This window comes from Glycine max, chromosome 5, assembly GCF_000004515.6.
Source record: "Glycine max cultivar Williams 82 chromosome 5, Glycine_max_v4.0, whole genome shotgun sequence".
NCBI classification, from domain to species: domain Eukaryota; kingdom Viridiplantae; phylum Streptophyta; class Magnoliopsida; order Fabales; family Fabaceae; genus Glycine; species Glycine max.
In genome coordinates, this window is record NC_038241.2 from 38,624,636 (window position 1) to 38,650,402 (window position 25,767).

Below are 25,767 nucleotides of genomic sequence, written 5' to 3' on the forward strand. Positions count from 1 at the left end.
GATGGTTCATTTGATTAGCCTTTTGATAATTATATATATAATTTTATTATAAAATCTTATTAAAATTAATTATTTGCCTTGACCATTAAAAAAACTCTTTCTTTTCAATTCGAAACTTATGATAAAAAAAAAAAAAAAACCTCAAGTTTCACGTACGTTATGATAAGGAACACTTTTGGAAATTGGAATCCTTTCTATATTGTTGCAATAATAATTCACATTTTCTTACATCATCGATGATAAAAAAAAATTAAAGTTAAACATGATCTTGTCTTCCACTTTTTTTGCTCTTTTAGCTATTGCTTTGATAATTTTGTAATAAAAATGTGTTCTACCTCAGGAGATTGCATTCAATTAATTCTCGTGTAGGCACCACCGGATACTGTTTTTTCACATGGTTCATATCCAAAGTTGTGGGAATATACAGGGTGCTCTTTCTTCACTTTGCAATGGCGATATACGAAACAGAAAAAAGTGAATCTTTTTTTTTCTATTAAAATATTTTGCAGCCATGCACTCGCAGATAATATCATATCCTTTCTTCATTATTGGTTCAATTAATAAAAACCAACCTGACGTCATGAAAATAATTTTTGAAAATGAAAACCCTTGCGAGAAATCCTTCTTACTGAACACACATATAGAGGGGGAAAATCATCATTATCCTTTCCTTTTGGGGTGGAGGGGTCTAACCTACGTCACCTCCCTTCAGCCATTGCAAATTTTATTCACACTTCCATTTCCAACTAGGAATAGATCTCTAACACTAACTTAAAGTCTCGCTGAATTATTGAAAAATTTGCTTATAATTTTAATTAATTTATGCCGTGGCACCTGTCCTTATCTTATATTTTTTTCGTTGGGTAACAATATGTTTAATTACACAAGGCCAAGACAACTAAGAAAAAAACAAAACCCCAAATACACTTTTTTATTTTGGAATTATTATATATATCTCCACACTATATAAGTTTCTTTAAATGGTTACGAGTTAATCCAATTACATAACTTTGTAATCCTAGCTTTTTGCGAAAGGTGGGGAAGAATATATAAAAATGGGTGATATATATGGATAAGGGATTGGAGCTTTTGCCAACAATATAATATTAGTTTGCGGATTCACGCGAGTATTGCCTATTGTGGCTAAAAATGTCACAAAGTCCATTAAATTTTACAGTGACACACACTCAGTATAACCCAGCCAGTAATTAATTGAGAAGTAGTAGTGTGCATTAATTGCGGCTGATACTTGGCTAGGTCAAGAAGCGAAGGCGTTTCTTGTTTAAGTAAGACAGCATATTCTCCATAACGAAGCTGGGTTTATTTATCCACCGTTAAAATCCCTCTCCTTTATGCCAAAGGAGTTAAGATCCGAACATCAAATGCGATTACACATCAAAAAGAAGATATCCTAGCTTATAGCTAGTTAGCTAGTGCGATCGATTCAGGATTTTACGAATGGGAAGGGTATCTCTTTAACTTCTCCGGAATCCCGCAAAAACAATGGAAGGGGACATGCAAGTGGGTTCACTCTACATATAGTGTGCACTTTCCTCCAGTGCATTACAGTGCACCATGACAAATTTGGTTGTCTAATTAGAATTTAATTTGGTCTCAACTGCACCATGACAACATGGTTTTAAGATAAAATGGAAAATGTAGAATTTTTTCTTTTTGGTTATTAATTAAAAAGGGTATAAGGGAACTCTAATCCATGAACAAAAGTTCAGCAAAACTATCAATATGAGAATACACCCAACTTCCCCTCCCCTATGGGTGAGCATGGATCAGTTACGATTGCATACGATCTAAATAATTCAAACCCAAAACCAACTGAATAGGTATTAATCTAGATCAATTTCGTTCATTTGGACTATCAATTAAGTCGGGAGACAGGTTGATCGGATAATCAATGTGTTAAGTGGGTATGTACGGGATGGTAAAAAATATGAATGTAAATCCAATTCTCTCTTGACATGTGCTAAAAAAATCCTGATTCGTGCATACTCTTTTCCCAACTAATGAAGAGATAGGAATTGTCACATATGAAATTGAACATGATTTTGCAAAAGAATAATCCGCTTGTTTCTCAAGAAGAGATGGAAAACATACTCAATATCATTTTATTGAATAATTGACTCAATCCCTTGTTATTTGAAGAGGAGGTCTCGTGATAGTTGGTAGTGACACAATGTTATAGTTATTACTTTACATTTGAATGATGACACCCATATAAAAATCCAATTTGAGGCTCCCACTCTCACTGCCACCATAAAAAATATCGAGATGGATAGTGAAGTCAATAACTATGTCAACAACACCAATGGGGAGAGTAATTGGCCACGCTAGAGAATTATGCCATGGATTCCTCTTTTATGCTTTGATTGTGAAGTTGAGATTGGATTTATTCACTTCATGTTTAATTATATTTTGTGAGCTCGTGTTTTTGTGGCATAACGATAATGGCGATGTACAACTGTAACTAAAAAGGCATTAAAAAACCAAAATAAACATTAAAAAAATATCGATTTAATGGAAAAATAATCTCTAAGACAGTTTTTAGAAAATTTCTTCAAATCCTTAATTTTTTAAGATTTTTTTAAAAAAAATGCACATTCTAAGACAATTCTTAAGAGAACCGATGTAAAATTTTAAAATCGTTGTGGAAAGTCAATATTTTTTACAATAACAGATTCAAAGACAGTTCAAAATCGTCATAGAAAACATAAAATAATCGTCTTAAAAAACCTTATTTATTGTAGTTTCCCAAACTCTTTTTTCTTAGTTCCACTGATAACTATTATGTATAGGGATATTTTGGGATTAAATCATATAAGAAATGTTAATTTTTCTCTCATATTTCTTTCTTTTTATGTGAATAATTGAAATTTTAACATTATTTAAATTTTTTGTGCAGAAAGTGTTAAAAGTTTGTGAATTTATAGTGCTTGGTGATTAATTGGCGCATAAAAATAAAGTAAAACTCAAAGAAGTAAAATTAAAGATCTGAAGTTGCTTGCTCATCATGTCTCAGGCACCCAGTGCGTTGCAGTCGCTCAATGAGCAAAGCACGCTTAGTGCCAGAAAATATGGAGAAGTTTGGATCGTGAAGGCGCGCTTAGCGCGAGGCTGCCGCCATACTCGCCAAGCGCGGTAGTTGCGTGAAAACCAAGCTGAACTACACCTATAAAAAGAAGAAGAAGGGAAGGAGAGAACACACTGAGACACAAAGTTCTACATTGAATGTCCACAAAATTAGAGTCTCCCAAATAGGAGAAACCAACCTTTGGGAGTCATTCCTTCCCTATTGTTCTTCTTTTCTCCCTATCAATCCCTAACAATTGTAAAGTCTCTCATGACAATGAGAGATTAAACCCCCCGATTGTTAGGAACCTAGCAACCAAACGCTTGTGATAATTTCTTCCGTACTATCTATTTAATGTTATTTTAATTATTATTGACTCTTTTCTATGCTTAATTTCATGGATTGTGGGATTTAACCACCCATATTCATAGTATGCTTTAAGGGTTTAGGTATTGAGAAATGTTAATCTCTTAAGAACTGGGAAAGGACATCTAAATGATTCATATCTAGGAATAGAATGATATTGTTTAACCTATTTTATGCATCTCTGATCATAATGCAATTTAACTAGTTTATTCTCTTAAGGGATTAGGAGATGGATTAGATAAATTAGACTATTTCACTTGAGGAATCACGGTTAGAGTAAATGAGTAGATGTGGGTGATAATTGAAATTAGATAGAGAAAAATCATTAACATTACATCAAGAGTGATTTTGGTAGGCTAGACCCCAACATATTTGCATTATGAATCAACCTTCACATCGCAACCCCCAAAGTGTTTGTTTTTCTTGCTCTTGCCTATTTTAGATAATTAATTTAATTTTATGTCAATTTAATTTTAATTTTTCATCTCTCAAATTTTTAATCAATTTATTAATTGCTTGAAAATTGAGAATACACCAATCTAAGTACAAACAAAGTCTATGTGAACTCGACATCCAAACTTTTATTTTACTTTACTACTTAAGACAAATTAGTACACTTGCTAATGAGTTAACATCCACCTTCTCCACCTCTTCATGCTACAATCTCTAAAGCAAAACCATTCCCACAAGCTTGTTTTCCTGAAACCAAAATGACACACAATAGAGTAACAAGCCCTAAAAGAAAAAATAGAAAATAAACAAGATTAAATATACAAATAGTGCATATAAATAAGAGTAAAACAGCAACATTCTAATTAAATATGATGTAAAACGCAATACATGAATGGTCTACTTAGTTGATGGATAAGTTTCTCTTTCATGGTTTACTTTCACTTTGTGCATCCTTTAATTCATCTAGTTTGGTATGATGTTCCTATCATTTTGTGCATCCTCGCCAATTAATCCTTAAAGTTGACGTCAAACTTCCACTTTTATTTTTTGTTACTACAGCAATAGGTAGATCATGCATATTGCATGGCCTTTAATGCAGTTAGGAACTTATATTGGATATAGCAATATACTTAATTTATTCATATGTACGCTTTTTAATAAATATAATTATATCATATAGTGTTAAATGAGAAAATCATGTTATAACATTTGATCACAAGCTGATGGATGTTTCTTTTTGCTGTTAATTTGTTTTTTTTACAGGCAACATCATCTCCTTTGGAGTGTTCCTTGCTCCATTGTAAGTGAATTATAATTATTATTTTTGGTTTCTTATATATATATATATACTCTGTAGTAAGAAATCCACTGAAGGGTTCCAGTCACTTCCTTTAAGAAGGCTAATTTCATGAATATATAAATATCTGCGTGTGTAGGCCAACCTTTTACCAAATCTACAAGAAGAAATCCACTGAAGGGTTCCAGTCACTTCCTTATGTTGTTGCACTGTTCAGTGCAATGCTTTGGATTTACTATGCTTTCGTCAAAAGGGAAGCTGCCCTCCTTCTCATTACCATTAACACATTTGATTGGTATATTGAATCCTATTAGATTGTTGTGAAAAAAAAAATAGAAATATATATTGAATGATAAAGAATAATTTTGGTAAAAATCATATTTGTGAAAATGCAGAAGAGTTAATTTTTATCTTTTTCAACACTTTGTTTCTCTTTAAATCTCCTATATAGTCTCTTTACTCACACACTCATTTAACTCCTAATAGTTTAAAAAATTATTCATAGCATTTTTCACGAAAAAATCATTTACACCAATGTTTTACAAATAAAAATCCTTTTGTGGGAAAGCAGATCAAAAGAAAGAAAAAACGAATATGTACAAGGAAAGTGGCGTGGAGGACCAGAAGCAGGCCAATTATAGGATAGTGCTACATATAAGAATTCCAAACTTTTAAATAAAGTTATTAATTAATGAATAAATATAGTTGGGAATCGGATTATTCGTCTTTGATTTCGTAGTTATTTCTCGTCCAAATATTTTAGTTTTGTTTATAAGTTCAAAATATGATGTTAACAAAAAATTATATATCTGTATTAAACAATACAATTATTAAGTTATTTATTAAGTAATCCATTTAAGATAATTAACGTGGCCGTTGAGAATTAATTGAAAGAAATTGGACGGAGCAAGCATATATATATAAAACATTAGAATAATTCGAAGATGGAGAGGTTACATCCTGCTCCTCAATTAAAACTTTTTTGTGGCTGGCTGCCCAATTATTAAAAAGAAGAAAAAAAAGAAAAAAGAAAGAGAAACACGTTTATTATCACATAAAGAGTAGCGCAAATTCATTTGCCAGTCGCTAACTACTATAGTTCGCAAGGTGGACCCGCAAGCATAATGCAAATAATGCCAAAGATGGTGATATATTGGGGGTTACCACTTACCACGGTAACATTTTGTATGGTAAAGTTCTATCAAATAGAGGACTCACACACTCACACACCCTGAGCCCCTTAGGTAATTCAACTCAAGTATATGAAACCAGACCCAGGTTCCAAATTAAAGTATATATGAGTTGGAAGGCTTTAAGCCACTTGGTGGGTGACACATCAGAAAGAGCCATGGTGGGCAATGGGAATTTGTGTATGTACCAGTAATAGTACTATCTTAAATTATTTACCCCGTGTGTGTACAAGAGATTTATACAAATGAGGTTAGAGAGGGTAATAGGGTAAGAAAGGTGTTTGGATATATAGTTAAAGCAAATGCCGTTTAGGAGGCACAACTGGAAAGTGCGTTACAGCTAAATTGATGGATCGCATTCCCGTTTAATTTGCAAGTTGACCCAGCTCTCCATACTTTTTCCCCCTATAAATATCCTTTGCACTATATGCATATCGATTCATGGGATTTAGAGAGAGAGAGAACTTCAACTGAGGGTGAGAGTGACACAAATCTAGGGAGCACTACTCTAAAAGTTCTATTAGATTCTTCAAAACATGACCATGCATCGCGAGTCTTGGGCTTTTGTCTTCGGCGTTATGGGTACTAATACTAGCTACCTACAGTCATCTAGTTTTTTTTTTTTTTTTTTTTTTTAATTTTGTTCAGTATAATCCATTTCCATCTCCATATCAGGCTACATTATTCATCATCATCATCATTAACCTCTTTCTTAATTCATCTAGTTTGGTATGATGTTCCTATCATTTTGTGCATCCTCGCCAATTAATCCTTAAAGTTGACGTCAAACTTCCACTTTTATTTTTTGTTACTACAGCAATAGGTAGATCATGCATATTGCATGGCCTTTAATGCAGTTAGGAACTTATATTGGATATAGCAATATACTTAATTTATTCATATGTACGCTTTTTAATAAATATAATTATATCATATAGTGTTAAATGAGAAAATCATGTTATAACATTTGATCACAAGCTGATGGATGTTTCTTTTTGCTGTTAATTTGTTTTTTTTACAGGCAACATCATCTCCTTTGGAGTGTTCCTTGCTCCATTGTAAGTGAATTATAATTATTATTTTTGGTTTCTTATATATATATATATACTCTGTAGTAAGAAATCCACTGAAGGGTTCCAGTCACTTCCTTTAAGAAGGCTAATTTCATGAATATATAAATATCTGCGTGTGTAGGCCAACCTTTTACCAAATCTACAAGAAGAAATCCACTGAAGGGTTCCAGTCACTTCCTTATGTTGTTGCACTGTTCAGTGCAATGCTTTGGATTTACTATGCTTTCGTCAAAAGGGAAGCTGCCCTCCTTCTCATTACCATTAACACATTTGGAATTGTTGTGGAGTCAATTTACCTTGCAATCTTCCTACTTTATGCCCCAAGGAAGCCTAGGGTATTTATCTTATATAACCCTCCTTTATAGTTTTCTTAATCTATTTTCTTGTTATTAACTTTTAAATTAAACTGAAATTAAACCTTTCGATGTATGGTAATATTTATTAATTTTTTGTCTTGGCTGGGATCACAGCTTACAACCATCAAGCTTCTTCTCTTACTGAATGTGTTTGGGTTTGGAGCCATGCTTCTATCAACTCTCTACCTGTCAAAGGGAGCAAAGCGTCTTGCTATCATAGGATGGATTTGCCTTGTTTTCAACATCAGTGTCTTTGCTGCGCCTCTCTTCATTATTGTAAGAATTTTACAAAACCTAATTAATCATTTTTTTTTTATAAAATTTGGAGTATAAAATTCAATTTTATTCTTTTGTGGTAGTTTGGTTGAGACAATGATTAATTGAATTTTTATGATCAATACGTGCAGAGGCGTGTCATAAAGACGAGGAGCGTGGAATACATGCCATTTACTTTGTCAATGTTTTTAACCATCAATGCTGTTATGTGGTTCTTCTATGGCCTTCTCCTCAGGGATTATTACGTTGCTGTAAGTTCAATGCTATACTCCTACCTACGTACAAATTCATTAATTCTTTTACCTCTGAACTATTAATTATTGTATTACTATTATTCTTAAAGGTGCATGCGTGTCTAGCTTACTTTGTCCGTTCCTTTTTTGGGAAATCCCTTTAGTTTTTCATTTTGCTTTATATGTGATAACGTCGAATCAATAATGCTACAAAATTAAATGTTTGCGTGCTCCATTGATGCGGGGTTCCCATGAATAAATCCAAGTGCAATATGTACACCCCATATTTCTAAGTGCATGATTATTTGATCATAACAACTTTTATGCGTAGGACAATTTAAAATGATTCTTCTTTTCTTTTTGGATAAAGAGGGTATATATATATAAAGTTTGATTGAAAAAAGATTAATTAATTAATTAATGTTTACATTTGGACGATGCAGCTTCCAAACACACTTGGGTTTGTCTTCGGCATAATTCAGATGGGGATGTATTTGATGTACAGAAACGCCACCCCAGTGGCACTAGAGGAGCCAGTGAAGGCTCAAGAATTGAATGGCCACATCATTGACGTTGGGAAGATGGGAACAATGGAACCGAATCACGCAGCTACTGCTGGTGCTGTTGGCAAAGTTTGAATATCACCATTGAGATTATATGAATGTGGAGAAACAAGGGATCAATGACAAGAAAAGTTAAAAAAAGGGAATAACCTAAACTTCAATTACTTTACTGAGTGAGGTCACATCTAATATCACTCATATCTACAATGCAAGAATAGTAAGTAGTATTTGGTATAAGTGTTAATTTAGTTCGATTAATGTAAAGGTGTGGTTTTAATTTGCCTGTTCGGGTAGATGTAACTGTTGGCCACAACACTTAGTCTCTCTTAATTTGGCCCATATCACTCTCATATTGTACTACTACGTGTAACGTAGTATATTCTCTTCTCTCGGTGTATCCCCCAGTCAAACTCATTTCAATTCACTTTTCCCTTGTATTCGTAATTAATGTTCGGGTAATGAAAATGAATTACTTTAGTAATTTGGTGCCTTTACTATTTAATTATTTATGTTTGCAATTTAATTCTCCATCATTATCCTAAGTATGTGATCAAATTGTATTGGTAATTGTCAAATCATATATAATTAAATGTTTATCATAAGTGATTAAAGCGATGAGAAGTGGGGCCACTTTGCTTTTCATGTGTCATGTAAGGGGGCAGATAAGCCCTCTTAAAAGTTTATTAAAAACTTTGTATATCTTGACAATATTGTTCCAAGTTAAGGACAGAAACGCCGGACATTATGATTATAGGATACTAATCTAATCGTGCTCGATCCGATTCAATCTTAAAAGGAAAGTGTTAAAATAAAGAAATTCCAATAATTAGAAATTCCAAAACCTACGGATTAGAACGCCAAAACTATATTGATTCCTAATTAATTAAAATTTACTTAGGAGCGTTTGCTCAAAGTATAAACCTAAGATATATAGGACAAAGTCAAAACATACAAAAAAAGTGCTCTTGATGAAACATAAAAGTGAATTGCTCGTGGCCAAGGGAATCGATGCATATCTATTTGTCTTCCTTTGCTTGCATGCACCTTCCACAACTTTGCATTTTAGTATTAAAAAAATAAAACTTTTCCCCTTTTTTTTCACTATTGTCTCGTGTTACCGATTAACTAACTACGAGTTTGTTCTCTCTGGAATATATAGTAACTGTTCCGGATAGTGATTTGAGGGTTTGAGCAACTGTACGGATCTGAGGTTAATTAAGTGCATGGGCATATCATTGTTGCACTTTTTTTAGAATTCTCATTTTTTTACACCAACAAATATTCGTGGCTCATTAACTTATTTTAACATTTTTAGAAAGTGTTATCATTCGACTCCACTCGAACCAATCAGGTTGATTTATTAGTTTAAAATTTGAAAATTTAATCAATCCAAGCCACAATTATTGGATATGCACATGACTCGGATACCAACGAGTTTGACTCAACATAACTCAGCTTTGAATCAATGACCCAATTGACTTAGTGAATCATGAATTTTTTTTGTTACAGTGGAATCACATCACTCATATCAAAAAATTTAATTCATATATGTTATTTATAAATTTACTTAATATTTTTACCAAACATAACAGTATAGAGTTTGAGATGATAATAAAATTGTTGTCATTTTTAATTTTCTATTGATTAATTTGTGTGTGTATTATATTATATATAGAAATGTATAACAATGATAATTTTAATAAATAGATGATAATAATATATTTTTAATTTGAAATTAAGGTTATGTATACTGAATTCTGAAAAAATATGTTGTGTACTAAAATTAATATTTTAAACAAATTCATAATTATATTCCTAAATATATTAAATTTTATTAAATTTTAAATTTTAAATGTACAAGTTTATAGTTATAAACTTGTTAGAATTTTTTTTAATATAAATCAAGTTATATAAATTAATTAGTGACTTGTTAGGTTGATCCATGACCCAATATCTTGATTGAATTGATAATTGACCGGAGTTTAATAATATTATTTTTAGATTAGTTTTACCATTACACTTCATTCATATCTATCAACTTTTGTAATTTAAGAACTTTACCCAACAATTTTATAAATTATATTAAATAGGTCTTACAAATAATCACACATTATTACATTTTATCACCTTTTTTTTTACGAAGATACAAACGTGTTGATCCTATAATTTTTTTAAAATCAATTGTATATCGACTTGATCCTATATAAGATTTTGTTCCAACAATAGATACTCAACCAGCACATTGGTTCTATATCTTAAACATAGTGGCAGATAGCATTGTCGTGGATGACTTAATTTATACTAATAATAAAACAAATATTCTCATTTGTTGTATATATATTTCATTATATTATTTTATCTTTGTTAGTTTTAAATTTTTTGTTACTTCTCCTAATAACTATCACCTACTCTTAATTTTTTTTAACTTCTAATTTTCTATTTCTTTTTTAATTTTAGTAAAATAGGTAGAGATAATTAAGCAAAAAAAAAAAACTGGGTTGGAAAATCATCACTCAATGGATTTATATAGGACTGAAATCTCTGATTGCATGCTGACACACAGACTTCCTCACTCCTGTCCCACCTCACCTTGTAAATATAGATACCGTATTTGTATTTCTCATCTTTTTTCTCTCTCTTTTTTTTATTACGTTATATTATGTTATCCACTTTTTTTTTCTCCTCTTCTTATTTCTCTTTAGGTGTCTACATTTATAAGGTGTCCAAAGATTTTTTTATATGGAAAAAATGTTTAATTCTCCTAGGGAATCTGATATTTTGTATCAGATGACATTAAAACACGCTGATTTATATTGCCCCACCACTTCATGTTTTCGTGGTAACCTCCCTTGCAAGGTAGACACACTGATCGTCTCAAAATTAAAAGACATATAGGGGGAGGAAATTTAAAGAAGACAAAGTTGGAATTTGCATTTTCTTTTTTAAAACTTGCTTTGTGTCAATTTCTCTGTAGGAAAAGCTTGAGCCTTTTGTCTATATGTGTCGTTAATTCATGTATGCTTTTAATAAAATGTCGCGTTCTGTTATGTCTTGGGATGAAAATTACGAAGGATTTATTTCAAATGATTAATTCAATTAATTATTTTTTCAATTTCGGGAGTGGGGGGGATAAACTCAATTAAAGGGAAACGGTAGGCAGAGGAAAATGCACTAACTAAACGTGAAACGAAAGAATGGGCCAAAGAGAGAGGGAGAGAGAGAGATAATGCACCAAAGGATGTTGATGACTATGCGTCTCAAGATAAGCATTTGAAGGCTTTACGCAAATAAGTGAGGGAAGGTGTTGCTCTAAAAGTTGCATATGATTGTGTTGAAAGATAACCTTGCCATGCACAACACTTGGTTGGCTTGTTCCCGTGCTCAATCCTTCAAGCTGATGCGCCACCATGCATAGATAAGGGTGATGCAATACACCACTTGTTGAGTATCTTTTAAAAGCCCTCAAACCCCATTATAGTATTTGTCAACCATCAAGCCATGTCTTCTTCTATTGCTTTATCATGTTTTAAATTTATCCTAATTAACGTCAATGAAATGATCGATCGTCGTTCATTACATGAGCATGGGGCGCCAATTTATTATTATTGCTTTTCAAATTTTATTAATATCTAGTGGCTAACCTCTTATGTATTAGTCAATGATTGCCCCATAATACCGTCCTAGATTATGTATATGATTTGGTTTTGGCTATTTTGATTTTTAAGTGACTGGACCTGTACCATGTGTCATGCATCAACTTTGTGGTGGACCTTGCTTAGCTCATACACTTTAATTCAATCATATCTTACTCTCCCTACCTTTTCTTCTCTTTAATTTTCTCTTTTCCCTGTTTAAACGTTTCAATCAGTTCAGTTACGGTGGCCGGAAACTCATCTTAATACGTGTTCCATTTAACCCTATCATTATTTGCCACATGACCCATTAGAGATTTTATGTTCCTACTTTGCTGTGCTGGTTCACCCTCACTCGCATGAATCTATCTGACAAAGAAGATATATGTGCTCGATTGTGTCACTTGAACGATTGTGTCTCATGCGCTCGATCACATAATACTAATCTATTATTGAAATCTTATTTTCTTCAATATCCTCGACATTAAATGTTCTATGGTATCAAGCAAACTATTTAAGATTTGGTCCTAGTACTGTCATGTAGTACTAATCAACGTTGATCCTTCATGACTAATATACAATTAGACTTTTTCAAAATTTCGAACCTTCCTTAAGTTGTTAAGTCTTAATTGAAAACTTTAACAAACTTCCTTGTCCCAACACCCGTCCCCCCCAAAACAAATAAATATGTAAATTTTTTTTTTGTTAATTAAATAAAGATAAAATCTAACAGAAATGGGACTATTTTTTTTTAAATAGTGCTGATAAGATAATTTGATGTCAATTATATCACTAGTTAATTTATAGTTTACCAGTTTATCAGGAGTAAAATGTGTATAAATAATCAATAATCAAATATGAAATGGCTCCAATAATATGGTTTTCAAGGCTCTTCAAATTGTTTGTTCGACTGACGTCGTTATACAATTTACGCATGATTATTTGTAGTTCTCCTACCCATTGCATAAAGATTAACTAATAATAGTCTAACTTATATATTACTTAAAATTATATTATTTAATAAGCTACCAAATCTCCATTTAAAAAAAAAAAAAAACTACCAAACAAAGCATGTTACCTAGCAAAGGTAGCGTCCGAAATTACAAAAGTAATTAATTTTATTTTAAAAGAAACATTTTAAAATTTTGATTTTATTTGGAAAAGGTAGAATAATTAAAATTACTTTTTCCGTGTCATTGTACGAATCAAATCCTAAAAAACTACTTGACGCGGTTCGTAAAGTTTGTTTTACAATGTTAATTGTTAGGGTTATCATTGAACCCCCGCCTTTATAATGCTTTCTGAGTTCTCACCCAAGAGAAGCTGTGGTGGGTTACTACCATTGCAATCATTTTCAATTTTTGGTTAACTGAATGTGAAAATCCAGACACAAATATAAAGTCACTCTACACGTTGCGAAATTTAAGCCAAACTTTCTATGTAAATAAAGGAGAGATTCTTTACTAGTGGATTCAGTTCGACTAAAATTGATGGAGTTTAGTGAAATAAAAAAATGATGTACCCTTTGGCCTAAAACTTCCCCTATGCAGTGGACCTCACATAAATTCTTTTGCTTCATTATTCAAAATATATAGATCTAAATTATACGGTCCACATCTTTTATGTAAGTAAACATTTTTTGGGTACACCCTTTAATGTAGATTATTACATGCATGAAAAAAGTTTCTGCAAAAAGAACGGGTATAGATGTGTGAGCAATATTACTCTCCCTCATCCCTTTGTCCCCCTTTCCATCATGAGAAAACAAAAAACAAAAAAAGAAGCCCCAACAACACCAATAATTTATTTTTGATAAGAAAGTTTTCCTACGTGAAAAACATATCATTCAAGAATGATTATAAGAATGATTCTCTTACGTGAGAATGAGATAAAAGATAAATATTAAAATATTTTAAATTTAAATTAAAATTTTATTTAATCATAAAATTTTTATAATATTTTCCAAACAAAAAATTAAAATTTTTAAATATTTAATTAAGATTGTTATCACAATCATCACCATCACCTCAACCACCACCCTCATAATCACCGTCACCATCATCAATATAATCGTCATTGCCTTCGTTGGCGATAGCGACAATAGTAATCATGTTGATAGTGATGACAGTGGTCATGACGACAATCACACAATGGTAATAGTGACAGTAATGATATTCATGTTGGTGACAACAATGATTATGACAGCGATCATGATGTTAGTAAGTATGGTGAAGATCTTGACGTAAATTAAATATTTAAAATATTTGATTTTTTGTTTGGTAAATTTATAGAGATTTTATAATTGAATGAAACTTTAATTTAAATTTAAAATATTTTAATCTTAGTATTTTATTTCAATCTAAAGGATGAGAATGATTATTCTCATATATATATAATTCAAATAAATGAGGGAAAAAATCACTAAGATGCAAGAAAAAAGAACAGATAGTGTGTTAAGCAAAAATATAGTATAAAAAATAAAGATGAATAGACACTCGTGCTACTAGATACCTTGAAAGAGAAAAAAAAATACAAAAATATAAGTATGATAGGTCATATAATTTACTAGAAAGAGATATAGAGAAAATAGGAGTGTGAATTAGATGTTTGTAATATATGAATGTTAATATATAACTATTCAAATAAAAACATGTATCTTTACATTAAAAAAATAAAGACTTCAAGTTTATAGCATAATATAAATGTTAATCAACACTTTGTGATTTGAATTTCCTTTGAGTTAGTAGGAAAATAATTAATTATCCACCCACCCATAAATTTGACTCATTTAAAGTGAGAGAGGTATATATACTTTAGAGTATAAAGTGTAGTTACATCAATTGATAGAAAACTAATTAATTTTTTTTTTATAATTTTAAGTTTTTATATATTTAAATATGTTTTATGACAATCTTATTAATTTTTAATGAATAGTTATAATTACACTATATGTTATTGGACTAGTGTGGTGACTAGATTAAATAAAATAGGATAAAATATAAGAGGTGAGTATGAGAATGATATGCTAAGAATATTATATTGATGCACATTAAATTATTTCCTTTCCAAATTATATAAAAATTGTCATTCATATTCCTTTTTCACATTTCATTCAGTACCACAATTAACATCAAACATTTTATATTAAACCGTAAAGAAGAATATGACAATTAACATCAAAGATTGTATAATAAATCGTAAAGAAAAATATAACACAGATGTGATAAATATTTAAAAATATTATAATAAATCGCAAACGAAGAATATATATAACACATACAATGATACAAGTAATAAATATTTAAAATATTATAATAAATTATAAAGAAGAATATCATTATGTATACCATGTCTCTACGAAAGAGAGATTGTTATAAACGTTAAAAAATTCATAAAATTTCACGAAAGTTGATCAAAAAATTCATAATTACATGAGATGAATGGAGGGGTGACCTAGTGAGACCATAGTCAACCCCGCCCCGCCCCCTCTCTCCCCCACCCCCCATTTCTTAATGCTTATTTAAATTACTATAAATTAAAGATTATTTTGTGATCATCTTAAATGAAAATATTTTAAAAAGGATAAGAATTCATTAATGTTAGAATCAATTTTAAATATATACTTAAAACAAATTGATTCTCTTTCTCTCGTTATAATTATTGTGTAAAAAATAAAAAATATCTCAAAATAATTATCATTAGAGATTAACTTACTCCAATAATAATTTTAAAATATTATTTTTTTATTTTTATCATTCATTTTCTTAATCTAACGATGGTTAATATTAATCATTAGATTTTAAAAAAAGAAATAATTAAGATAAAGAATAATTCTTTTAAAATTATTCTAAAAATTGATCCATACTCATAACATTAATTATTTCTTTACACTTATATTTCTTGTATATTAATGAAAAATTATAAAATCTATAAATAGATTATCAGTGATATAAGATTAGTTTTATAAGATTATTATTTATTTATTACTTTTCTATTTCTGTAAAATAATTTAAGATGATAATTATTTTAAGACAAAGAAAATATCAACTAAATTAATTAAATTTCGTAATTTTATAATTAATTAAATCTTGTTGCATGTAAAACAAAATTGTATCAAATTATTGTAGAAATACACCATTTTTCATTTCAAATTTTAAAGATGGTTCATACTCCGTATGGTCGAGACATCTGTTACAAGTCGCATGCCTTGTTAAACTTGGCTTCCACGTTCCACCCACCTATTGTCGGCAAAGGCAAAGCATTCACGTTAAATCAGTGATGAATATGTGTGGTTTGACCGGGAAATTAAAGCTTATGCAAACACATGCAATACTAAAACACGTATGTAGTCATCTTAGAATAGAAAACATATCCGACCTCTCTTCTGCACCTTTCCCCCGTTCAAAAAGCAACCCCCCAAAACTAAATTTAGAAAGGTGAAAACAACAGATTCATTTTCATTAATTCCTGTCTTGTATCCCTGGAATAATATTTGAACAGCAGAATCAGTGAACAAATGGAGCAGTTTCAGCTTGCAGATTGATCAAAAGCACTCCCTCTGTAAAGCTGGTCTTTTGATTGCCGCTACTTAGAGTTGCCCTCGTGCAAGTATCATTTATGTGACATGCCATAGCTAGCCTAAAATCTCGCTGTTGGTGAACATTCTTTGGCATATAGATTATTTGACGTTTAAGAACTAATTAAATAATTACAACCGGATAAAAACTACTTGTGAGGTAGGTTTGTACAATTATTCTTTTGTGCCATTGACACTGACTGGGTTACTTGGTAGAATTGAGGTGTCTCAAAGGAGAAGAAAAAAAAAAAAACTAGCCTTAAATGAAGTAGCCTCTACTCAAAATCTAATCACGTGGAGAACTGCCGTGATAGTAAATATCTAGTGATCTACCAGTGTGCATAGAAGTAAGGTTAGATAATAGTACTATTAATTGCATATTTGTTTGAAAACTGTCACCGTACAGATACAAGGTGTTTAGCTTAGTTTTAATTTGTCAAATTAGAGTATGTACACTCATAAGTCCATCTGGGTCCAGAGTGCATTTTTTTAATAGTGATAAGACATTTCTTAAAATTCAAAAGGGTACTCTTAAGTTTCTAACCCATTATAAAATCTGGTGTACAATTGCTAGCTGATTGCTGAATACACCGTGACCATATATTTTTTTGCCCGAAATATCAGCCATTACAAAATCAATAAAAATGGAAATTTAGTTATTTCATAACCCCAATGACAGCCAGTAGAATCCTTGTAATCATATGACAAAGTTAGGAGATGATTGCTGCTGAGTATTGACAAACCAATTTCTCAGCTATCACAATAAGCTTTCCCGTATTTGAAAAAGGTATTAATATAAAACTCCTCTACTTTAACCAACTGTACGTAATGGTCAATCTAGTTTTCCAAAACAAACATTAAATATTCTTTTGAAACAATGGTAGCATCAGCAAGTCGCTATATTCATGCAGACTTAAAGGTTTTTGTAACATCAACTTCAACACCAAAAACGAACACTGATACATAGGTATTTTCATTATGTAACATTCAATCATATGTATAAGCCTTCTCTTTACTTTCTCTACTTATGATCTTGTGGTATGCAAGTATGATAAGCTAGGCTACATCATACGATAAAATCTATTCTATGTCAATCAACTTCTTATGATGCAGTTACTACCACAGACAACCGAGCAAAAGCCTAGAATATATATATATATAAGGGACTCTTTTACAAGAAAAAAGAAAAAAGCTATGCATCCTTGACAACTTACGTCATAAATGAGCAGCAGATATTTTAATCTCTTTTGGAATAATTTGTCTTCACGTTCATTGACCACTTTCGCATCAAACTTAATGTCAGATCAAGATGCATCTGATTTGACATTCGAGCATCTACTATATATCCATCAATGTACAACATGTCATTGGAAATACATTAATGGAATGTACCAATTACACCGGAATCAAGTCTTCATGACCAGTATATATAATCTATAATAAAGAACAATAATATTAATAAGTTGAAAGAAAAGTATGCATGATTGATGGCTTTCGAATTTGCTATTGAAATAAGAATTCAATTGCATATGTGGCTCTTATTCCATTTCCTTTGTTACATATTTTTCTGCCGTTTTATAAATAAGACTATGACAACCAAAATGATTCTATACAAGATACTCATATGTGTGCACGCTTATAGCATACACAGTGACAGCATGGCTGACATGTGGCCTGCATCAAAAGGTAAGGACACATTTCTAGTGAGTCAGATGCACATGTGGCAGTGAGTAGACCACATCATATCATATTTATATTCATGCAATGACAAGAGCTTGCCAGTTTTAATTGGAGATATTTGAGACAAAGATTAAATTAAAACGATCAAAAGCCCGTAATGAATATTTTACGATTTCTTTTGGTAGAAATAATATAACTGACGATATAACATAAAAGTATCACTGTATCAGCATTTTTAATTAAGTTGCACCAAACTCTTAGAAGCATATAACAGGAATGCTAATTTCAGTCTTGAAGGAATAATTATAATAATTAATTAACTGAAGGAAGAAAATTATGGGAGGCTTACTTTTGGTCCAGTCCAGGATCAATTTAACGATATCGAGCCCAATTCAAGTCAACAAAAGCTTATTCTTGGGCCAGAATAAACCCAAATCCACACCATCATAGAAACTGTGTCGGGGTAGAAATGGTGAGTGCAGTAGGTATTTGTTAAATTGAATTTAGTAATTTACCTTGTAAAACCCCGTTCGATCTGGTTAGTCAAATAGATCCAACGAGAACTCGGTGATATAATCGAACTGATTTCATTATTGGACCATTCATGTATGAAATGATCTAACTAATTTTGTGGAAATTCGATTACCTGACCGATTTTAAAAATCCGGATCAGGTTGTGTGCGTTAAAAAAATAATGGGATAGCACAAAACAACAATAATGGAAGTATAAAAAGTTTATTCACACTTTTTGTTTATTGAAAAACTAAATTTTTCACCCATTTTATTTATTGAAAAGTGAGTTTATGTTTTAATTTTGTTAGTTACTGTTTACACTCTTTTTATTATTAATACACTTTACTCGTGTTATTAACTTTGATACTGTTATTTTAAATTTTGAAATATAAAATTATAGATGAATTTTTTTTAATTAAATAATATTAATTATATTATTATATATAATTTTTATATATATATATATATATATATAATATTTTAATTTTTTTAATATAAATCAGATGAAAGTAAATCAAATACTAACACACCACTTGGACCAATAATCCAATGTCTCCATTGGATCAATAAAGGGTTTTCCAACTATGCTTGTTCCCCTTATTATTTTTTTTTAAAAAAAATGTTTTAATTTATTGAATGTTTGCGTTGTTGTTGAGTTCAGCGTTCACCAACAGAAACAGCAGAAGGAAGGAAAAGGTGACTGCACAGAGGTATCGAATAAAGTCAAAAGTCGGAATGGTTTCACTCTGATCAAACTGAGGTAGTGTTCAATTTCTCTTTCATAGCTATAATAGATCGTCGAATTACAGATCTTTGAAGATTCGATTTAGTGTCTAATAATCACGGAATCAAATCAAATTCTCGATTGGAATTTTAGGAATCGAGGAAGGAAGGGTTAGGATTAGGGTAAGGATTGGGAAGCCATAGGAGAAGAGAACAAGAGGAAGAAGAGGTCAATTCAAAATGCCGGAAGAGGATTTGGTGGACATCAAATTTAGGTTGTACGATGGTTCCGATATCGGACCCTTCAGGTACTCCTCCGCCGCCACCGTCGATATGCTTAAGCAAAGGATTGTCTCCGATTGGCCCAAAGGTCTCTCTCTCTTCACTTACCTCCATATTGATTTCAATTATTCTTCATCACAATTGTTTTGTTACTTTTGTTTACGCATTCCTTTGGTTTTGATTTTGATAAGTTGATAAGTTTAAATTGCTAGTTTGGTTTAGCGAGTTCAATTATAGCTGCGGATTGTTTGATCTTTGATGGTTCTGGGAAACATGTTATCCAATTTTTTCATGCTAGAAATTGGTGAGTTCCGAATTTGTTGCTATCATTGAAAGTTGAAACTGTGATATATTGGTGAGACCGTGGTTGTGTTGTGTCAAGTAAAATCTGAATTGAATAACCCAAGCCAAGTGAAGCCCCCTTTTAATGTTTGGCCTGCATATTTATAGAGGAGCATAGATCACACTGTTGTAGTCATAGGTTCATAACTGAAAAATAGTATTATTATTATCGAAGTTGCAGAGTTGCTTTTTTCTGTTGTCATTTCTGTGTTAATTTCATGAACTTGAATGTTGGTTTATTGGAGCGTGAAGACTGAATAATGAGGACATGAGATTTTCACCTGAATTTTCATTCATACAGGCATGCAGATCTTGGTTTGCCTAAATATTTCCTAAATAGAGTAAAATATTACTGGACTGCTATTGTCATTCTGTTATCCTCATTGTGATGAAGCACAGACATTTAAATACCTTCCTTGCTCACATATTAATAGCAGTTAAGGACTTGGTTATCAGTTGCATAGCATATGTCAAGATTGATATTACCAGATTTTTGTCACAAAATCTCTTGCATTGCTGAAATCAATTATAACTCTAGAAGTTATATATTTATATTATGTTGAAATATGGAATAAGCTTATCCATGCAAATAGAACAAGTTGGAATCAAATTGAGAGGATTAAAGCCAAAGGCAAGAATATAGTATTCCATGATGTAAGAAGAAGCCAACAACCCAAATAGGGTAACCAGATCCAAATACAGATGGGATCTTTGCATAGCACAGCCAACTGTTTTAGAGGAGTGGCTTAAACCAGCATCCAAGGCTAGCAACTGGCCTGAAAAGTTGAGGCATGGAAATCTGGACTGGTCACCAGTAAAGCCGTGAAGGTTGATTGGGATGCACTACCATCTAGTGGGACATGAGACTGAGGCCGCTGTAGATACTTCTACGTGTGGGTGGGCCACTGCAAGGTTTTGGGAAAGTTCTATTGGATTGGCACTGTCTGATTAAAATGTTGCTGTTAGTTTGTTGAATGGAGGCCATGAAGGTGAACTAGATCTCACATTGGTGGGAAAGAAGAAAAGGCACACCAGAAAAGTGAACACAACCATAAGTAGTACGGGAAACTAGATTGTGGTAGTTGTAGTTGGTGCTCTAACAAACAGAAGTTGATAGTCACTGGACAAAGTTCATATGGGAGAGGAGGACCAAACAAAAGGAGTTCCAGGTTTTTTGAAACTCGGCAACAGAGATTGTGATGGAATTGATCTTGAAGGATGATACCAATGTCATACCATGTTGAAATTATTTGAAAAAGGTGTAAAAGAAATAACATTTCACATATAATGAAAATGTGCGTATGATGTAAAACATTGACTGCTATTTATATTGATAATCAATGACTTAAAGATTTAAAACATACAGTTGTACAACTAGTACAAGTCCAACCCAACTAGACTCCTAATATATTAAAGTCTCCTATAACAATGAGAACCCAAATATTCCAACAATTTACATATATATCTTTGAACCCTTCTGACTTCTGTGAACAAATCCAATATGTGCTTTTCCCCTTATTTCTGTGTAAACCTTATTGTGAAATTATAAAATGATTGGGAGATGCTTAGTTGATCAAAAGGAATGACAGCCAACATGAATTAATCTTTTGATCATTTTAGAATCTTATTTATTTTTCCAGTTACTTTGATATAATTGAAGGTCATTGACCAAATTATAATTATTTGTAAAATACTGATGATAACATTAAATAAAATTACATTAGAAAGTTGTGGTCAAACTCTTTGCAACGGAAAATTGGGCTCTTCAGCTGCTCAATTGACATTTATAAACTAAAAACGGGTGATTAAACATTATCATTCTAATTAAGGTATGGGCTGTTACATATGATAGCCTTTATTATCTTATTCCTCTATCAATCCAGTCAACTTGTTAATTGTTATGGTTGCTTTGGGTCCTTTTCTACGACTTATTGAAGATAGGGTATGGCATAGGTTCTTTCTTGTTCTATCATTTTATCTGTTGCACTTTCTCCCTTGTGTAGGTAAAACTGTCGTGCCAAAGTCAGCTAATGAAGTGAAATTGATTAGCTCTGGTAAAATCTTGGAAAACAATAAGACTGTTGGTCAATGTAAAGTACCGTTTGGTGAGACTGCAGGGGGTGTTATAATAATGCATGTTGTTGTACAGCCATCTCTATCAAAAACTAAAGCTGGTAAGTTCCATGGACTTCTTGCTACGGGGAATATATATGATTTTTAGTTAGATTTATTTTAAGTTAACTATTATTTACTTGGTATGAAAAATTAAGTAGAGCTCATGTCAGAACCAACTTCCACGAGTTTGCAGTTGGATCTGCATGATGACATATTGGCTTGCTAATATCATGTAGTGATTTAAGAACCCTTTTGGAACATTTCGGTCTCTTGTAAGTGAAATAAATGAGGTAGAATGGAGGGACACTTGTAGAATGTAGATTAATTAGGGTAGCCAGCTTTTCCCATTAGAGATTAATTTTTGAAAACTATAACTAAACTGGTCAAATAGGGGAGAGTTATATATTTTTAATTTTATGCAACATATTTAATAATAAACTTAAGATAAAACCATAATAAATCAAGTTAGTGAAAATTGTAAATTAGCATAAAATGATCACATTATATGTCCTAAAAGATTAAAAAAAAAAAACAATAATAATAGGCTAAATAATTTCAATCTATTCATGAACCTTATATGCATTGTAATTTGGCATTAGGCATTTATTTGATTAAAAAGTTTGATTGAATAAAAAAATGAAAAATATACCCAAAAAACAACTGGTCTTTCAATAATTTTTTGTACATCATATTATATGATTCCATTGCTTTGAGTAGTTGAATAAATATTATTGAAAATTGAAAACCAAAAGCCTAATAAGTAATATGACATTTATTCGTTTCAAATGTAAAATAAATGTGTGGAACAAAGATTTCGACAATACTTTAACATATGGCGTGTTATTTATTATATTTAGTCTACACAAGTTGCCTAGACTCAAGTTGTATAATCAGTGCTAAAAATACTAAACTAGAAATGAATTATTGTGTTTTTGTGAGAATGATTTTCCCCTGGTTGGTTCATGTGGTAAAGGAAAAGGGTATGGTTCATAATTTTGGTTCAAAAATTATAATGCTAGTAATGTATGACAAGAAACATATGAAAGGGAGATCTGATGTCCTTCAGTGTTATATTCCTTTTTATGTGTGGCACGGGCCTGTATGTATAAATTATAAATGGTTATTGTATTGCTTTATAGGCTGTGTAGTTTGTCATCCATAACCACCTATATCTTCTTCTGAATAATAGTTGCAGTTTATTGGTTTGATTGTCAAGCCAAATATCAATGTAGCTTACCATTACTCCATTGCTTCGTATGGGGAAGGTAAAGTGTTGAGCACGAACACTCTTGCTTGAGATGTTAAGAGTATTGGACATGTTTTCACCTCACACCCCTCTAAGACCTTTACAACACATGTTTAACACTACTCTGCTCATTACATGTCCAATTAAAAGATTTTTTTTTTCATTGGCTTGAATATTTGATCTAATATTTCCATACAGTTAGATACACTGGTATTATAATTTTTTAAAACATTTAGAAAAGTCAGTGTAAAATATAATATAAAATATTAAAACATAATTTCTTAGTATTTTTTCCTAGGCTCACTATCATTTAAAAAATGTAAAGTTCAGTAGGTTGTTTTAAAAATATGAATATACTTTTCTTGGAGAGCCAATTCTTCATTTTCTGGTAAAGACACTAACTTTACTTCATTTAATGTTATTATCTCTAAAATACCTTTCATTTAATTGCAGTTTTAGTTCCAATTACTCATTTTTATTTATGACACCAAGTTCCAATGAAGAATAAGTTGGGAAAAAATTTAGTTTTTAATTGAGATTGACGCAATTAAATATGGTTAGCTAACTAACTTTAGTTAGCATGAATCAATTTTTTTTACCGAGGGTAATATGACAAAATAATAATTGCTGGAGGAGATACCTAGGTTACAGTGCGGGTGAAGGAGTCGTCCATCAAACATGAAGCATATTTGACATTACCAGCTTTGAAAACTATTTTCTTTTCATATTTGTGCACCAGACATTCTGTACCTTTGACTTGAAAGTTGAATAAACAATACAGTTTGATGATTTGCATTTCTCTTTTGCCTAAACAGATAAGAAGGTCGATGATTCGCCCAAGAAGGTTGTCTGTTCTTGTTCCATATTGTGAAGTGAGTTGGATGCGTATCCTTATACATCAATCACTCATGAACTGTAGAAATCATCTGCCTGAACAAACCCCTATTTCAACATTCCCGTGTAAAGTACGTATACGAGCAATTATATACTTATAGAAAAGTTTGTGTTAATGGTGACTTCCGAAGATGCTGTCATTCTTTTATTACAAGGTCTACAGGGTTGATGACACATTGTAACCATTGATTGCTACTGTTGTGCATCAAGTTGTCGTTTTGCATTTGCATTTGCAATGACGTGCGTGATATCTCTTGAGTTGTGTTCACTTTCTCATTCAGTTTATGATGCCATTGACATGGATAATTCACGAAAAACACTGTTTCCTGGTTGAACGTATTTCAACTAAAAACCTCGGAATGAATCTCTCTATGAACCTGATGGAAATGTGAACTAGGAAGGCACAATTATAAGTTAAAAGCCAAGAAAATATCAGCCACACGAGCTTCGGGCATGTGGAGATTAATTTGCATGATCCAAAAAAGTTTTATCGAAGTTACGTGACCCCAAAAGACAACTTTTTCAAAAATTAAACTGTTCAAAATAATGAGCAATTTCCTTGTTGTCATTCAATTATGTGAATTTATGTAATTATCATTACGTATTTCAATATGCTTTTCAGCAAAATGATTTTATTAAACATTGTTAGTCTTTGGAGCTAATGTTAAGTATAGTAACATGAAAAGATTCTTGTGAAATATATACTTTCTTTTTAATAAGAACTTTTTTAATATTCATAACAAGTTAACATCAATTTTATAGGCTGACAAAAGCATTCACAAAATACGGAAGATAATTCTTTTGGGTGCTTTTAGTGAATAATGCGATAGAATCACCCCTTCATAAATTATCAAGTTATATTCCTTTACATCTGTTTGATTTGTTAATATATATAATATTGGATAACAAACATATTATTAAAAGAAATGGCGTTAAGAATTACAGCTTTATAAACACAACTTTTATCAAAACAAAAAATACGACTTTCATAAATTAGGACTTTTTTTTCCCAAAGTCGCATGTTGTAAATGAAATAAAAAATTAAATTATAATTTTAATTCTTCTATAATTTTAAATTTATAATTTTAGTTTCTGTGGAGTTGAATATGACCTCATTTAAAGATAAAATAATCAATCATTGTAACAATTATTTTGTTTAATTAATTTTATAACATTATTTTCCATGTATCATTAATTAAGAGTTATTAATTATTTTTTAATTATAAAATAAAATATTTAATATTTAATTTTACATATGTTTGATTTTCATCAGTCAAGACATGTATTTAGTTATATTATTTTTAAAAATAAATTTAAAACTTGGAAATAAAAAAAAATTAACGGAAAATAATGAGATGACAACTTAAATCTAT

General features: G+C 31.2%; 2 protein-coding genes across 2 annotated transcripts; both read left to right on the forward strand.

Moving 5' to 3' along the window:
• The first annotated feature begins 6,331 nt into the window (after nt 1–6,331).
• SWEET11 (sugar efflux transporter SWEET11) lies at nt 6,332–8,872 on the forward strand. The gene is made up of 6 exons (NM_001254378.2): nt 6,332–6,472; nt 6,912–6,948; nt 7,085–7,298; nt 7,434–7,595; nt 7,727–7,846; nt 8,272–8,872. Exons 1-6 carry the CDS (start codon nt 6,427–6,429, stop codon nt 8,464–8,466), a joined length of 774 nt encoding a protein of 257 aa, NP_001241307.1. The 5' UTR covers nt 6,332–6,426; the 3' UTR covers nt 8,467–8,872.
• A 10,523-nt stretch (nt 8,873–19,395) lies between these two features.
• LOC100810070 (membrane-anchored ubiquitin-fold protein 3-like) lies at nt 19,396–24,630 on the forward strand. The gene is given in 4 exon segments (NM_001253166.1): nt 19,396–19,552; nt 19,670–19,885; nt 22,143–22,313; nt 24,316–24,630. Coding segments are annotated over 3 exon segments (357 nt in total). The 5' UTR covers nt 19,396–19,552; nt 19,670–19,755; the 3' UTR covers nt 24,372–24,630.
• The last annotated feature ends 1,137 nt before the right edge of the window (nt 24,631–25,767 follow it).

Bases quoted from the DNA above. Each gene is read 5' to 3' on its own strand.
- SWEET11 (NM_001254378.2), top strand. From the start codon at position 6,427: ATGACCATGCATCGCGAGTCTTGGGCTTTTGTCTTCGGCGTTATGG. The intron at 6,949-7,084 runs GTAAGTGAATTA...CTGCGTGTGTAG, and splicing joins GGAGTGTTCCTTGCTCCATT to GCCAACCTTTTACCAAATCT. The intron at 7,596-7,726 runs GTAAGAATTTTA...CAATACGTGCAG, and splicing joins CTGCGCCTCTCTTCATTATT to AGGCGTGTCATAAAGACGAG.